We start from the raw sequence: 16,741 nt of genomic DNA on the forward strand, positions 1-16,741 counted from the left end.
ACTGATAGCCTAGGAATTAGCTTCAAATATATTAATGGAGTTAAACTGATACAGGTAGAATAAAGGATGGCTGGGCGAATAAAGCAGGAAAGTTGGGTTGTGGATCCAGAATTCAAACTGGTATTCTCCTTGTGAAAATTTGAATGGGCTAAGGATAAAGACAAAAACAGGATCTATTATTTATTGAGTAACTGTTATGTAGTCTGCACTTCCATGTTACTCCCAATTGTCATAGTAACTCACAGCTGGCAGAGAAAAGTTAAGTAACTCTCTCAAGATTACTCTAAGTAGCTGAATCAAGGTCTGGTTGCCTGAGCCCCTTTCTTTGCACTGTACTAGGCTAACTTACTGGCGCTTTCTCAAATTTCCCAACTCTTTTCTTTCCTGCTCATCTCCCTGCATCTTGCTCAAGTAGTGACAAGCAGCCTTCCTAGATTGCTGCAGCGCTCTAAGGAAAGCACAGCTATCCTAGCTTAGATCTTTCCTAGAACAAGAAAGGTTTCAAAGGGCTTCTTCCTGCAGGCGGCATGTGCAATATGATTCAGTGGAAAATAGAATCAGCTTCCATTAATGTTAGAACTAGAAGGAATATCTGCATTATCTGCTAGTCTAACTGATCAAACTCCTGAGAGAGAAAATGACTTGCCTAAGATCATACATCAAATTAAGTTCGAGCTGGGACTAGTAACCACATGTCCTGACTCCCAATCCATGATTTCTTGTTAATGTTACTAATCATCAGTGGTCTTGAAAGCATAATTTCCCACAAACAACAATGTTCCCTTGAATAATCAAGAGTTGCCTCTACTAATATTTTTAATTTTTTAATTCAAGAGCATGGAACAGCTATGATAATTGTTATTAAATGGTGGGAAACCAATACTTCATTTCACTTACATCCTGATTTTAGAGTCCCATATGATTCCTTCTTTCCAGACCCTTCCTCCCTCAAGAGGTCCTCACATTCCCCCAAATGAAGTTGCTGGCCTCCATTTCCAGAGCCTTATCAGAGCATCACTCTGTTGTTTCTTAAGGCAATGAGGCCTTTTCACCTTTGCAAAAAAGAATAGGTTGAGCCACCTTCATTTTCCTCCTATACACACACACACACACACACCACCACCACCACCACCAGCACCCCACCCGTGAGGCTAGAAAAGGGCTTTGATAACACAGGGTTGCGGACCAAGAGGATCCAGGTTAAAGACACAGTGAAGATTCTGAATTGAAAACACCTTGGTGCACTCAAGGAAGAGAGAACAGAAGCGAGGCCAGAAGGGCTGCAGGTAGAGGAGCGGAGATAAGTTTGGAGAGATGGGCAGAGGCCTTGAGGCTCGGTACAAATAGTAAGTTGGAGCAGCTCTTCACTGAGTGGGGATTCAGCAGCCCCCGCGCTGGGTCTTAGCATTTCTCCGTCCACTCGGAGAAGGCAAGAAAGCTGCACAGAAGACAGCTCAGGCCACCGGCAGTCAAAAAGGGAATTTTCAAGAATTGTCCTCCTTTTGCTATTGCCCTTTTCCGATTGTGCCTTGTCTTTTCTCTTTCTTGTGGTTGCCGGCGAGGGAAACCAGTCCTGAGAAGGGGATGCTTTCTCTTTGGCGCCAAGATGCACAGAAGGGGTCCTAGGAATCTTCCAATTGATAGATAAGACTTAGGCCCAAGATCAAGCAGCTCTCCGCAGACTTGTAGGGCGGAAAACTTGGGAATGCGGGGTGGGTATGTGGTTTTTAGCTTTCTTTTTTAAAATCTCCAAATAATCAACGCCTTTGTAGACCAGCCAGCTCTGACTCATTAGACCTCCACCGCAGTGCCCCAGGCCCATAGCCCCTAGCTAGGTCCTCTCCCTAACCCCGATCCTGGCTCTCCCCATTCTGCCCTGAAGCCCCCGCCGGCTCCGGTGCCGCTCTCTGATTGCTTCTAGCTCACGTCGCTCCGAGTCTAGCCCCGCTCTCCTTGCTCGCTCATTGGTTGTCGGGACGGGTACGCTACGGCTGTGGGGAGCAGGAGCAATGGGGAGGGGGCGGGAATTCCCGACTCCAGGCCGGAACTGAGCGGATGACGAGTAGAGAGACCCTCGCGAGGTGAGTGCGGGCTCCCCGGGGCAGCATCCGGGTCGGCCGCCCGGCCCCCCCGGGACCTAGGAGCCAGGGACCAGGTTCTCCCATTCTTCTGCTTCCCGACGCTGGCGGCCTCGGACCCTGCCTCGCGGAGCCCGGACTTCCAGACACAGCCCTCGGTTGTTGTGTCCGCCTGTTCCGGGACCCCAGACCCCTAGGGCCTCTCTTCTTTGGTCCTCTACGCGGCGTCCCATCCGGTGGCCTGAAGCAGTCGCTCTCTGCTTTCGTGGAGGATGGCGCTGGGAAACGGGGCGGGAGAGCGATCCAGCACCCAAACACCCTGTCGAGGCGGTCCGCGAGGCCATCCGCGACATCTCCACAGTCTCAAACCCCCTTCGCTTCATCCACTCCTTCCTGGGGGGAAAGGCCTGGCTTTTACTTTCCTTGGGGGACCCCAGCTCCTTAGTTCCCTGGGAACTCCAGGTGAAAGGGTCCTGAGGTACCCCGTCCTTATGCCTCAGTTTCCCGCCTTGCTGGGTTTCTGCGAAAGTCACTTGGAAGAGATAGTCTGAGGGGAAAGGGGAGTGTTGCCAGTAAGGAGTGGGTGAGTCACGCCGCCGTGGAAAGGTCAGAAAGTGGCCGGGGTAAGGGAGCTGGACTCTGCTGACTAGCCTTCCCCTTTCCATGGCCCCGTCTCTCCTTGTGCGATCATCCTCCACTCACTCTGTCCTCCTAGGTCTAAGAGTCATCGGAGCAACCACAGCCACCATGGGGCCCTGGGGAGAGCCAGAGCTCCTGGTGTGGCGCCCTGAGGCGGTAGCCTCAGAGCCTGCGGTGCCCATGGGACTGGAGGTGAAGTTGGGGGCCCTGGTGCTGCTGCTGGCACTCACGCTCATCTGTAGTCTGGTGCCCATCTGTGTGCTGCGCCGGCCTGGAGCTAGCCCGGAGGCCTCAGGTAAGCCTCTCCTCTTCCCTGCTGCCCTGGATGTAAGGAAGGCTCGGGGACTGAGGAAAGTGTCCTAACGAGGGGAAGGCAAAAGTGACCATTGCTTGGGATGGGGTGGTGGGGCTGGAGGGGGTTCATTTGTTCATTATCCTCCGTGCTCCACTCCTGCCCAGCCTCCCGCCAAAAAGCCCTGAGCCTAGTAAGCTGCTTTGTGGGGGGTGTCTTTCTGGCCACCTGTCTCCTGGACCTGCTGCCTGACTACCTGGCTGCCATAGATGAGGCCTTGGCGGCCCTGCACGTGACGGTGAGCACTGGCCAGCTGCATGGGACCGTGTGTGTGTGTGTGTGTGTGTGTGTGTGTGTGTGTGTGTGCAGTCGCATACCACTAGGAGAGGTGGATGTATGGATCTCTTCCGGTCACTCTGTGACAGTGGAAGCGTCTGTGATTTTTAGTCACAAGGCATAGCTTTTTGTGGGTTCCCTGCCCCCAACATCCTAGTTTCTATGTGATCCCTCTGCACCCTTTGAGACAGTGTAAGGAGCCTTATTACCAGGTGTGAACTACTCTTCGTGTTTCTCAGTTCCAGCCTCCAAGAAGTTAATAGTGCTCTAAGAATCTTCTCTACCCTCTTATCACTTCCCTGGAGGGTTGGGGATAGAAGTCCCTACAGGTCTGGAAAGGATAGGAGGCAATTCCCAGGGGCCTGGTGTTACTGACCAAAAAGGCCATAGCCCAGGGAAGTAGGATGTGGAGAAGATCGAGTCCACGGCATAGGAAATTCTCATAGGAAAAACTGAAATAGGTGGGCAGTGATGAGGAAGGCACCCAGGGCTCTTCCTCTCTTTCCCTAAGACTGAGGAAGTAACACTGGATGTAACCGTCTGTGTGCCTGTGACTGACCTCTGTCTCCATGTGACTGTAAACCTGAATGTCCCCGTGACGGTATGTAGCCCGTGTGAGCATTCAGGGAGGTAGGCCGATTGTGATCGTTTGCTTGTGTGCCTACATGTGACACTTTGTATACATCTATATCAGTGACTCTCAGCTGGGGGTGAGTTTGCAGCCTTGCCACTGGAAACTTGGTCATGTCTGGAGACATTTTTTGTTGTTACAACTCAGAGAGGGAAGGTGTTGTGCTTGCTATTGGCATCGAATGAGTAGAGGCTAGGGATGCAGCTAAACATCTTCCTGCGCACAGGACAGCCCCATAGCAGACTCATCAGCCCTAAGCGTTAATAGTGCCAAAGTTGAGAAACTTTGGTCTATATGTAATAGGGAATAACACCATAATGTGTGTGATTGTGTCATTCTCTGTCACCAAGTAAGTCTGTCTTTTAGCACCTAGAGTGGCCCTCTCTCTGTGTGAGATCCTAGGTGCGCGTAAAGGGCTCCATCAGACTCTGAATCTGGCTTCTCATTCTTGGCCTGTTTCCTAAACTCCTTGCTGCTCCCTCTGCCCACAGCTCCAGTTCCCCCTACAAGAGTTCATCCTGGCCATGGGCTTCTTCCTTGTCCTGGTGATGGAACAGATCACGCTGGCTTACAAGGAGCAGTCAGGGCCACCACCTCGAGAGGAGACAAGGGCTCTGCTGGGAACAGCGAATGGTGGGCCTCAGCACTGGCATGATGGGCCAGGGGTCCCACAGGCAGGTGGCATCCCAGTAGCCCCCTCAGCCCTGCGTGCCTGTGTACTGGTCTTCTCCCTGGCTCTGCACTCAGTGTTTGAGGGGCTGGCAGTGGGGCTTCAGCGAGACCGGGCTCGGGCGATGGAGCTGTGCCTGGCTTTGCTGCTCCACAAGGGTATCCTGGCAGTCAGCTTGTCTCTGCGGCTGCTGCAGAGCCACTTGCGAGTACAGGTGGTGGCTGGCTGTGGAATCCTCTTCTCATGCATGACACCTCTGGGCATTGGGCTGGGTGCGGCTCTGGCAGAGTCGGCTGGGCCACTGCACCAGCTGGCCCAGTCTGTGCTGGAGGGCATGGCAGCCGGCACCTTTCTGTATATCACCTTCCTGGAAATCCTTCCCCAGGAGCTGGCCGCTTCTGAGCAGAGGATCCTCAAGGTCATTCTTCTCCTAGCAGGCTTTGCCCTGCTCACTGGCCTGCTCTTCATCCAAGTCTAGGGGGCCCCAAGAGGGCTCGGGGAAGTTGGGTATCAGGTGCTCTTTGGCCTTCCTTCCCTCCCACAGTGTGTGAGGCATAGGAAGCAGTGGGGAAGGGAGGTAATGAGGACCAAAGAGTTCTCTGGGAGGTTGGGATGGAGCCTTTGGGACTATCTGACCAATGAGAGGGAAGTGGGCAGAAAAGAGCCTGGTTCCTAGGCCCAAGGGACAAGGGATGGTCAAGTCACTAGAGACATGGTCAAGGGTCATTAGTATTGGAGAAGACACTGGGTGCTAGAATTGGGGTCAGACACTAGACATAGGGACAAGCTGACACTGGGGATGCTGGAGGTGGGCACCCAGCTGCTGTGGGATGAAGGTACACAGAAGGCATAGGCCCAGAGCCTGCAGCCCTATTGGTTCAAGCCATTTCAGCCCAATGAAAAAGACCCCTCCTACTTTTTTAGCTCCTATTGTCATTTCTCTTTTCCTCTCCCAGGGGACTAGTGCCAAATGACCTCTTCCTGCCACTTTTAATACCTTCTATGACTTCTCCAGTCTGGCTTACTCCTCTATGTTTAAAGTGCCAAATAAATCCTCTTCCTTTTTCTTAAAGCACAGTGATGACACTGAGCCCTGCCCAGCACCTCGTGGAGGGGGCCTGCTTACTCTTTATTTTTGGTGCCAGATCCTGGGGTGGGGCATAAATGTTTGGGGTCCGGGTTGGGGGAGGGTTGGCAGAGCTTGCAGCCCTCTACCACCACTGCACTCTAGGAATACTGAACATGGACACGGTGCCTATGCCCAGATGATAAACACAGAGCTGCCAAACCTTTTTTATATACCAGAGGAGCCAGGGGTGGGGAGGGGAAGGCTCACCCCAGGGTTATTTTTGGGGATGGAGGACTGTGCCTAGGACCATATTCTCTAGAATCTATTTTACTAACTGACTTGTTTTGGGACATGTTACCCAAATAAAAGATGTTTTTATACATCTGTACAGTATCTGATTTGTTTGTCTTGGGAAAGGGGTGGGCACATGGCCAATTTGAGAGGGCCTGAGTCTCAGGTGTTTACAGCTGTTTCAGTTATTACTGGGCTCACTCTTCATTCAGGCCTCTCTGGTCCCCTTCCTTGAAGATGACCATACGTTCTCCTCTTTTGTCTCTTCCTGCTTCCCTCCCTGTCTCCACCCCTTCCCCTTCCCTCTTCCTTTCCTCTCTTTTAATCCGTCTCCCTTTCGCGTTCGGAGTCTCGGGACCAATCCAGAACTACTTTTCCCAGCTTGCCCCGCGCAGGGAGGAGCCTAGGGGGAGGAGCAAAGCCCCCAGTTCCCGGAGTCAACTGGGCTGCTGGGAAATGGAGTCCGTTTCCTCTCCGTACTGTGTGCCTGGAGCTGTGAAGGAGTCACGTAAACAAACTACAGTTCCCGGCGGCCCCCGCGCGCAGCAGGTCAGGGCTAGGCTGGGGCCGGGTTCGCGGTGCTCGCTGAGGCGGTGGCGGCGGCTACGGCTGGAAGAGCCGGGCCGGAGCCCGCGGCGGAGGCCCTGGCTTGTACTGGGAGGGTGGCGGGGAGGGACGGAGGAGGAAGATGGCGACGTCGGGGGCGAACGGGCCCGGCTCCGCCACGGCCTCAGCCTCTAATCCGCGCAAGTTTAGTGAGAAGATCGCGCTGCAGAAGCAGCGTCAGGCCGAGGAGACGGCGGCCTTCGAGGAGGTGATGATGGACATCGGCTCCACCCGGGTGAGGGGCCGCGCGGGGAGCGGGAACGGAGCAGAGAAGTTACGGAGCGGGGAGCCGAGAGGCGGGGCGGGGGCGGGAGCCGCAGCGAAGGAGGCGGAACGGGGCCGGGGCAGCGGGCGCCGCCGTCTGGGAGGCACGGGTTGAGGGCTGAGGGTCAGGAAGACGGATTTTGCCGGGTGGTGGTGGGGCGAAACACCAGGGAGGTTTGGGGGTTTGGGAACGAGTAGGGAACCCAGTAGGTGAGGCGGGAGCGGGCGGAGAGAGGAGACGGTCCCCTGAAGCCGGGCGGAGGTAGGAGGTGGGTGGTCCTTGTGCATCCCTGACTGAGTCCTCTCGGGGCTGAAGCATCCCCGATGTGGGTATGGCTTAGGGGATGGTCTACCTGCCCTAGTCTGGGTCCTTTGAGTTGGTAATCACCAGTCTGGTCCCCCTGCCCTGTTGTGCCGTTCCGCACTTTACTACCTCCGGGAAAGGGCCCCTTGGGTGGTTTGAGCAGCAGCGCTGGGTATAGTGGTGCAGGAAGTCCCCTCCTGAGTCCCGTCCCTTTGCTTCCTTTTTCAAATATTTCTTGTGGTTTCCTGATGTGAGTGAAGGTGAGGTCCATTGCTCACAGACTGGTGCTTGGTGTTTTGTCCTGGCCGCGTTGGAGGAGAGGTGGGCTTTGAATCTCGAAAGTTGGCTATCGGTTACATGGAACCCGAGGGTTTGCTGAGCTTTCTAAAAGGGACATGGCTGCTTTGTGGGTCAGTTATGGGTTGCCTTGGAGGTCTTCTGTGTAGGGAATATTCATTCCTAGGAAGGTACAGAAAGAAGGGATCCTGGAAGAGTTGCCTCTGAAGCCTCTCTGGCCTTGGCTTTTTGCTTCCCAGGTCTGGGTGTCAGAGGGAGCAAGGGGTGGGAGTTTGCCCATCTGGTGTGCAGTGCTAATTTAAGGACACATTATTCTCAAAACAGCAAGTGAGGGTATTGCAGTGATAACTCATGGATAGAGCTAGAAGGAATTTAAGGGGAGATGGTGGAATGTAAATACCACATTTCAAAGCACTTTCTTCTGATCTGTGTGTGATTGTATCTGTCTATGACTGTGACTCTGGTTGTATTTTTGGCGTGTCTCCCTTGACTCTGTTAGTCTTTTTTGTGTTTTTTTTTTTCCTCTTTGAGTCTCTAGAGACCATGTGTCCTAGTTTGTGGGAGTCAGAACAGAGAGGGGAAGCAAGCTGTGTTTGCTCATGTGTGCACATAACCCCATTTAACTGCCCCGAGGATCACGATCCAACTGTTAACTGGCTCCACTTGAGGAGCTTTTGCTCATGGCCAGGGGCAGAGGCAGGAAGGTGGGCGAGAGGCTCATCTTCAGCGGACAGCTTGAGGCCCTGCCCTCTGGGCTGTGACTCCAGCAGAGAGGCAGGGTGGGATTTTAGGGCTTGTATGTGCGAACGAAGAATGGCTGTGAGAAACTCAAGCTGGGACTTCTATCACTGTAGTGCCTTGGTCTGTCAAAAGGTCCCCTTGACCCACCTTGGGTAATGTCTCTGCCTCACATAAATATCTAGTGGGCATGTATATGGATGGCCAGAGCCTGGGGATCCAAAAGTCTAAAGCTAGAGATAAGAGACCTGGGGCTCAGCCTGTTATCTGGCCAGCTTGGAGGGTTCATTTGAGGCAGATGTGGCCCAGGGGGCCTATACTGTTGAGAAGTGGGGTTATCATATATATTAATAGCAGTCTTGAAGTGGCCCAAAGGTCAGCATAGTGCCCACTAAACTCACTAGGCTGACCTCTTGAAACAGAAAATCAGTTTGTTGTTGGTCTATGCACAACAGTGTGTCCCTTGGAGTTTACTCTTAGAATTTACCACTTGTCGGCTGCCCTGTTTTGGGCCGGTGGCAGTGGCCGAACCTCAGAAATAGGTGCTCACCTCTCCCAGAGGGACATGAGGTCTGTAGACAGACTGAAACCATGCCAGGCTGAGGTTGTGATGTCTTGACTCCAGTGCCAGACGTATCTCCCCCGAGTGGAGATGAGGCCGGGGAGATGGCTCTGTCCCAGACTGGAGTGGGCTACTGCTCCCCCTCTCACTCCCATTCTCCAGGCTCCCCTGTCAGTTCAGGGGCTTTAGGACTAGGTAGGAGAATGCTTCTTGGTTTTGGCACTGTTTGTCCAGCTAGGAGAGCCATCATTCCTTAGATGTTCTGGTTCAGGCTGTGCAGGCTCTGTGAGGCCTTCCTGAAGCTGGAGAAGTTGCAGAGCTGAGAAGCCTGAGCCCTCCAGAGTGGGAAGGAAAGAGGCTGCCAGTAATGGCTCTGTGGCATCCACCTGTGGCCTTCCCCCTCGTCTTCTAATTAGTCCTGGACTCATCTGGAAGAGAAAGCAGAGGTGCCTAATAGGCACCCTGCCCTGGGAGTTAATTCATGTGACTAGCCTGGGGGCTCCTGGCAGCCCCTCAGGGACTCTGTTTAGACTGATGCCAGCTGGGACAGGTCCTGAGCAGAATGTCAGGCTTTGCCAGGCAGGGCGATGCCGGGCATCAGTGGTATCAGTGATATGGGTAGCCTGCAGAAGAGGTAGGGCAGATTATTTGCACCAGCTCTCAGTGGACCTTTCCCCCGCCATCATTTTTCTACCTGGCAGAGTTCTTAAAAGCTGCAGCAGCATATCATGGAGACAGGGATGGCAAGGGTGGCTGAAGGCATGGGAACAATGCTCAGGACTCTGCCTGATGTTCCCAGTGATCCTCCATGTCTCAGTTACAGGCCCAAAAACTGCGACTGGCATATACTAGGAGCTCCCATTATGGCGGTTCTCTGCCCAACGTTAACCAGATTGGCTGTGGCCTGGCTGAGTTCCAGGTGAGTGGGCACGAGCCAGTGGGGAGTAGGGGCTCTCAGGCAGCCTCCCCTGTTGACTCACCTGTCTTTTGGCAGAGCCCCCTCCACTCACCGTTGGATTCATCCCGGAGCACTCGGCATCATGGGCTGGTGGAACGGGTGCAGCGGGATCCCCGAAGAATGGTGTCCCCACTTCGCCGCTACCCCCGCCACATATCCTTCGCCGAGAGCTGGGGGAGTCTGGAGGGCAGTGGGAGGGTTCCTCGGGAACTTGTGGTAGGAAGGTACTTGAGGTGTTGTACAGTCCCATCCTTGTTCTGGAACTGCCTTGTGTCCAGCCCTCCAGAAAAGTGACTGTGCGGCTGAGTGTTGGCACTGGCTCCTTTGACAGGGAGCTGCTGCGCCCGCCTCTGACTGTCCTCCCTTCAGCTTGCTCTTTGCTGCCAGGGCCCGGCTGCCTGCTAGGTCTCCAGCTGATGGGAGTCTGGCTCCCTCCTCCTCACATTGCTCCTCATGTATCTGTTCTTAGCTTGCAGTCTCAGGGACTGCCACACACCTGTCTCCCCAAAGCCTTGCCCACATAGTCTACATTTTTCCAACTCCAGTAGGCGCGATTCCCTTTTTCTCTTCCATTCTTTGACCTTATTGTTGCCCCTTGTGTGGAGGAGAAAAGTGTTTGTTTCTTAAAACAACTCATCTGCTGCCTGCATTCTTCTTCTTTTATCTGCTCTCTGTCCCATTATCCCCTCCTCACTTTTTTTCCTTAACTGGTGCTGTTCACATTGACAGCTCTCCCTACAGTCCTGCCTACTTATCTCCTCCCCCGGACTCTAGCTGGCGGAGGTCAGTGTCCAGGGCAGGCAGGATCCCTGTCCACTCTCTGACCTGTCTGGAGGGAGCTTGGGTTGGGGCTGCGCTCGCTGGGCTAGGCTTTCAACAGTACCTCCTCCATAACTGCACGCTGGGAGGGGTGGGGGCAGGCGGAGTAGGTGGGTCAGAGTCCAGTCTTGGCCATGTTGACACGGGTGGCCAAGCCTCCCAGTCCAGCCAGTGCAGGACCAATGGTAGCTGTGGCTAGCTGGGGTGTGTGTGTAAGCGGGAGGGGAGAGGGGCGGCGCAGCTGCCTCCGGGCCAGAGCGGTGCCGGGCGGAGTGTTCTGGCTCTCAGATTTCTGAACCCTCCCCTGGTCATCTCATCCCCAATACTCATACCCAGCATTGTTGCTGGGCTCCAAGATTCCCATTCAGCTGGTCCTGGCAGAGAGAAGTTAAGAATTTCCAGGTCTCTTAGATTGATTGGTTGGAGAGGGTCCATGGGTCACAGTTATCAGAAGAACCAGAAAGAAAGAGGCGTGATCCTGGGCGCCCAGCCCTTTCCACCTCCACCTTGACTGCTCTGTATTTTCCAACCCCCATGCCTGTCTTCTTATCCATTGCTTGCTTTCCTCCTCCTGACTTTGTTTTTCCATTCCAGGACGATGCCCTGGGGCAATTTCCCTGCAGAGAAGGGGCAGTTGTTTCGACTACCATCTGCCCTTAACAGGTGATGGCTCTTGTGTTCTTTAGGCTACTTACCCTTTTACCTGTAGTTTCTGCGGCCCCACTCCTGGCCCCCACCCTGTCCCAGCCCAGCTAGAGTTTTCCCCTTCTGAGCAGGGCATGGCGACCAGGAAGACATGTGCCAGCTCATGAGAGAGTGCCAGCTCATCTCTGTCCCCCAACAGGACAAGCTCTGACTCTGCCCTTCACACTAGCGTGATGAACCCTAGCCCTCAGGACACGTATCCAGGCCCTGTACCTCCTAGCATCCTGCCGAGACGTCGTGGAGGTAAATGGCCATGTCCCAGGGTGGGGAGCAGCCGTGGAGCTGTTGTTGGAAGCAGGGAGGCAGGTGGGCACTGCGGCCAACCCCACCACATCCTTTGCAGGTTTTCTGGATGGCGAGATGGACTCCAAAGGTATGTGTTCCCCACTCCTTGTGGGTACTGAATGCCAAAGAATTTCTGGGCTGGCCTTGGAGATTTGTGCAGGGCCAGGGAGTAGGACAACCTCCACCTACCTCCGCTTCCTCTCCTGCCTTACTGGCTTCTTCTCCAACCCTCTCATGGCCAGTCTTTCTTTTTCTAGTCCCTGCTATTGAGGAGAACTTGCTAGGTGACAAGCATTTGCTGAAGCCATGGGATGCTAAGAAGGTAGGCGTGGCCCATTCTCCTTCTTCTTTCAATGGGGAGGTCTTCCAGGGTCCTCCACTGAGCACTGTCTTCATTTTCCCCCTTCTCCCTTCTCTCCTCAGCTGTCCTCATCCTCCTCCCGACCTCGGTCCTGTGAAGTCCCTGGAATTAAGTAAGTACCTCTACAAGGTTGGCTGAAGGGCTGGGGAAGGAGAGTAAAGGGAAGCTTGGGAGGCTGATCTCTGCTCTTCCCTGACCACTGCCCCCTACCATTTACATCTTTCTTTTCCCCTCCTTCCCGCAGCATTTTCCCATCTCCTGACCAGCCTGCCAATGTGCCTGTGCTCCCTCCTGCCATGAACACGGGAGGTTCCCTACCTGACCTCACCAACCTGCACTTTCCCCCACCGCTGCCCACCCCCCTGGACCCAGAGGAGACAGCCTACCCCAGCTTGAGTGGGGGCAACAGTACCTCCAATTTGACCCACACCATGACCCACCTGGGCATCAGTGGGGGTCTGGGCCTGGGCTCGGGCTATGATGCTCCAGGTGAGTGACTGTCCTGGCTTCACACCCATGGGGTACTGCCTGACGGGAGGGATGAAGGGGTGGGAGTCTAGAGCACCTGGGATTCTCCTGTGACTGCCCACACCAGCCTGTTACCTGTTAGGCCGGGATGCCTTCACCGCAGATGGCCGCCTATGGGAACTGGTGGATGTGGCTTAGAAGATGGAGAGCAGTTCTTAGGTGGGCAATGCCAGTCTCCCTGTCAGAGACAGAGCAGGAAGGACATTGTGTTGCTACTTCCATAGTCTGTTCACTGCTACCTATTCTGGGCAGAAAGCGGCCCAGTTGCCATTAGTAATGTTGGCATCTCTGGTTTTTTGTCTGTGCCTGCAGGACTTCATTCACCTCTCAGCCACCCATCCCTGCAGTCCTCCCTAAGCAATCCCAATCTCCAGGCTTCCCTGAACAGTCCTCAGCCCCAGCTCCAGGGCTCCCACAGTCACCCCTCACTGCCCGCCTCCTCCTTGGCGCGCCACGCACTGCCCACCACCTCCCTGGGTCACCCCTCGCTCAGCGCCCCCGCCCTCTCCTCCTCTTCCTCCTCCACTTCACCTCCTGTGCTGGGTGTCCCCCCTTACCCAGCTTCTACCCCTGGGGCCTCTCCCCGCCACCGCCGTGTGCCCCTCAGCCCCCTGAGTTTGCCCGCGGGCCCAGCCGACGCCAGAAGGTCCCAACAGCAGCTGCCCAAACAGTTTTCGCCAGCAATGTCACCCACCTTGTCTTCCATCACACAGGTATGCGTGGCTGCCTTCCCTGCATGTCTTCTCCGCCTTCTCTCCTGCCAAGTTCTGTTCCTTCCACCCTCCTCGCCTCAGACACCTCTTCACCGTGCGTCTGCACTCTCGTCTCGTCCATCCCCTTCCGTTTTCTGTCCATCTTTTATCCATCCTGAGATTGAGCTTTCTGTTGAAATCCTGGCCCTACCTCTTACCAGCAAGCAGTGTCCTCTGACAGGTGATGTAACTTCTCTGAGCCTCAGCGTGCTCATTTGTAAAACACAGATGGCACCATAGAAATCAAAGGACATCACATCACAGACGGGCAGCCTTAGCAGCACACCCAGGCCCGGTGCATGCTGCACACGGCAGCTATACTTTCCCTCTTCTCCTTGTTTGTTTCTATCCTTTTCTTGCCTGTTTTTTACTCACACCTCATCCTGTCCCACGCCCCTCCTATCTCTTTTCTTTTCACAGATTTCACAGCATCAGAGACTCTCAGGTTAGGAGCCCAGTCCCTTCATTGTACAAATGAGGAGACTGCCCAGAGGGAAAGTGGCTTTCCCAGGTTTACACAGCCGGTTAGGAAGAGCTGGGACCAGAATGGGAAATACAGTTTGGGGCATCTTCCTCAGTGCTACAATCCAGAGCTCTTCCCCTCCACCCTTTTCTGCTCCCTTCTTTCACCCAATGCTCCTCATGCCCTCTCCTCTGCTCTCCTTCCCCTCCTCCATGGCCCTTCCCTGGAATGTGTGTTCTGTGTTCCATCTTTATATAGGTCCCCTTTTCTGGAGCAAAGACTCAGGCCAGGGCAGCAAGGGCTCTGCTCTCTGAGAGCTCAGAGGGAGCCTGCCTCCCTGCCTCCCGTTCTCTTTCATCCTGCATCCTCCCCCACTCCCTCTGGCTTCTTGAAGCTTTTAGAACAGCAACTCTCAAGATTGCTGTTGTGCTCAGTTATTTTCGAGGTGTTGCAAGTTCCTGATCACTAATACTAGTTGAAGTACTAAGGTTTGGGAATGGTTTCCTCCTGCAGTGGACTCGGAATTATCCTCGTGTTTGCCTCACTCTATTGCTGTCATTCTCATACGGCTTTCTGAGCAATTGCACCCAAATCCAGGGATGCCTGGTGGAATGTTGTCAGGTCTGTGTTGAGGATGGTTGCAGCTTAAGAAGGTGGGAAGCCCTGGCCAGGAGTTCTTCTTGGGTGGGTCCTGAGGGGTAAGTGGCCTCCCTCTTCCTTGCTTCTCCTCAGGGCGTTCCCCTGGACACCAGCAAACGGCCTGCTGACCAGCGGCTGCCTCCATACCCGTACAGCCCGCCCAGTGTGGTTCTGCCCACCCAGCCTCCCGCCCCAAAGCCTCTGCAGCAGCTGGGGCTGCCCTCTCAGGCCTGCTCGGTACAGTCCCCAGGCGGGCAGCTGCACTGTGGGACATTGTACCCACCCAGCTCCACTGGGCATGGGCAGCAGTCTTACCACCGGCCAATGAGTGACTTCAGCCTGGGGAATGTGAGTACCCAGATCTCTAACACAGAAGCAGGGGAGGGCCCTGGCGGTGGGTCTAAAAGGGCCCGAGTGGTCTTGCTGGCGCACTCTGGATTGGGCCATCTAGGTTGGGAGAGATCTGCCTCCCCCGCAGGTAACGCAGTACTGCCAACTTGGGCTCCTCTCTTCCTGCATTTGACCCTACTCCTGTCTCCTTTCCCAACTGCCCCAGTGCAGCTTGCTCTTTGATGATGTTTGCTCTCACCCATTCTCTTCCTGGCATGTACATGTTCTGTCCCATGAGGTACGGTGCCTACACCAGCTTTGGGTCCCATGCTTACTTCTTTCATTCTGCATGCTGCCATCTCCCTGAGTTTCTGCTTTTGTTCCTACCGGGATGAAGATTGCTGGGCAAACACAGGGCTAGGCAGGGGCAGGCAGGCACACAGTGTTCTGAAGCCCCCTCCCCAAGGTCTGTCCGTGTGCCCACAGCTGGAGCAGTTCAGCATGGAGAGCCCATCAGCCAGCCTGGTGCTGGATCCTCCCGGCTTTTCTGAAGGGCCAGGATTCTTAGGGGGTGAGGGGCCAGTGTGTGGCTCCCAGGACCCCCATGCCCTCAATCACCAGAACTTGACCCACTGTTCCCGCCATGGCTCTGGGCCTAACATCATCCTCACAGGTGAGCCCTGGGTGGTAATAAGGCATGGAGGGAGGGAGTGATGCATTGGTTGGCACAGCGGGTGATCAAGGGGGTCTTGCAAGAGTTTACAGGGCACGTGTCCTCACCGATCTCTTCTACCCACACAGGAGACTCCTCCCCGGGTTTCTCTAAGGAGATCGCAGCCGCCCTAGCCGGTGTGCCTGGCTTTGAGGTGTCAGCAACTGGGCTGGAGCTGGGGCTGGGGCTGGAGGAGGAGCTGCACATGGAGCCACTGGGCCTGGAAGGGCTCAACATGCTGAGCGACCCCTGTGCCCTGCTGCCGGATCCTGCTGTGGAGGATTCATTCCGCAGTGACCGGCTCCAGTGAAAGGACCTCATCGCCATCCCTCTTCTTAGCCCTGTTCCCCCATCACTGTCCCTTTCCTCCCTTCCCCTGGCCAGTAGAGACTCCACTCTCTGCCCCCAGCTCCTCTTTCTAACATGAACGAGGGATCCCAAGAGTGAGAAAAAGCAAGGGGTATATCCATGTGGCCCCTGAGTTCTGCTCAAGGGGTGGGCCTGGGGGAGCTCAAGGGAGGGCCTAAAGCACTTATAACTTTGAAGCGTCTGTCTGGAGGTCAGAGCCTGTTGGAAAGCAGGGGGTAGAGGGGAGCCCAGAGGCAGGGCTTGTCCAGATGCCTAGGGGTGGGCAGTGCCAGCCCCTCCCTACCACTCTTCCCCTTGCAATGGAGGAGAGAGCCAGAGTGGATATTATTTTTTATTAAATATATTATATGTTAATAAAAAAATTCTATCAAACCCGTGGTGTGGTTGGCTACTGTTTTGGATACCTCCTGGGATCTAGGGAGGTCTTGGGGCACAGGCCCTTTATCTGCGTACGCTTCCTGCATCTTCTCAGAGAAGCACCACTGCAGTTTGTGGAGCCCCCTCAGCCTCGGAATTTGCACCCAGCATTGGACATGGAGATCCAGGCTGGATGTAGGCTCCCATGGCGGCCTATGTGCCCTTCCACCTGTCCATGGCCCAGCTGCAGCATCGGGACAGGGGCTGACTGGCCAGGCATGTTACTATTCTTCCTCACCCCTGAGGGCTGGCAGTGAGTCGGGGTAAGGAGGTGACTGACTGCTGGCTGAGCTCACAGGTCTGATGTCTGGTAGAATGACCCCAGCTTTCCCCCGCCAGGGAGCTGGCCCCCAAGGAAAGGATTTAACAGTAACTACGGATGCCAGGCAGGTCTCGGTTTCACTCCCTCTTCTTTATGGCCCTTGAAGATTAGAGGAACCAGAAGTGAGACAAGTGGTATTTGGCCCGCCTCTGACCCCATGCCCTTCAGGGGAGATTCTAGGGAAGCTCCTAGGTCTTGTTCCTTACCTCTCACTATGCATGAATTCACTTCACCCTCCCCACTCTTCACTCATTCCTTCAACAGATGCTTGAGTGTTAACCACGTTCTAAAGAGTCTTCCTCTT

General features: G+C 54.8%; 2 protein-coding genes across 6 annotated transcripts; both read left to right on the forward strand.

Moving 5' to 3' along the window:
* The first annotated feature begins 1,939 nt into the window (after positions 1-1,939).
* Positions 1,940-6,103, forward strand: SLC39A1 (solute carrier family 39 member 1). 2 transcript variants are annotated; one of them, XM_036922255.2, is made up of 4 exons: positions 1,941-2,081; positions 2,794-3,012; positions 3,177-3,307; positions 4,468-6,103. In XM_036922255.2, exons 2-4 carry the CDS (start codon positions 2,826-2,828, stop codon positions 5,122-5,124), a joined length of 975 nt encoding a protein of 324 aa, XP_036778150.2. In that variant the 5' UTR covers positions 1,941-2,081; positions 2,794-2,825; the 3' UTR covers positions 5,125-6,103. The 2 variants fall into 2 exon arrangements, with proteins under 2 accessions (XP_057351052.1, XP_036778150.2); XM_057495069.1 differs by lacking the exon at positions 3,177-3,307 and having other exon boundaries at positions 1,940-2,081; positions 4,468-4,808.
* Positions 6,104-6,554: 451 nt separating this feature from the next.
* CRTC2 (CREB regulated transcription coactivator 2) lies at positions 6,555-16,061 on the forward strand. Of its 4 annotated transcripts, none has more exons than XM_057495066.1 (14): positions 6,555-6,847; positions 9,601-9,696; positions 9,772-9,885; positions 10,454-10,518; positions 11,149-11,217; positions 11,399-11,502; positions 11,603-11,632; positions 11,802-11,866; positions 11,968-12,017; positions 12,150-12,394; positions 12,746-13,146; positions 14,381-14,635; positions 15,104-15,290; positions 15,419-16,061. In XM_057495066.1, the coding sequence occupies exons 1-14, from the start codon at positions 6,695-6,697 to the stop codon at positions 15,637-15,639; spliced, it is 2,055 nt and encodes a 684-aa protein (XP_057351049.1). In that variant the 5' UTR covers positions 6,555-6,694; the 3' UTR covers positions 15,640-16,061. The 4 variants fall into 4 exon arrangements, with proteins under 4 accessions (XP_057351049.1, XP_057351050.1, XP_057351051.1 ...); XM_057495067.1 differs by having other exon boundaries at positions 6,555-6,820; positions 9,595-9,696; XM_057495068.1 differs by having other exon boundaries at positions 6,555-6,820.
* Positions 16,062-16,741: the final 680 nt, after the last annotated feature.

Source organism: Manis pentadactyla, chromosome 19 (assembly GCF_030020395.1).
Source record: "Manis pentadactyla isolate mManPen7 chromosome 19, mManPen7.hap1, whole genome shotgun sequence".
In the NCBI taxonomy this organism is placed as follows: domain Eukaryota; kingdom Metazoa; phylum Chordata; class Mammalia; order Pholidota; family Manidae; genus Manis; species Manis pentadactyla.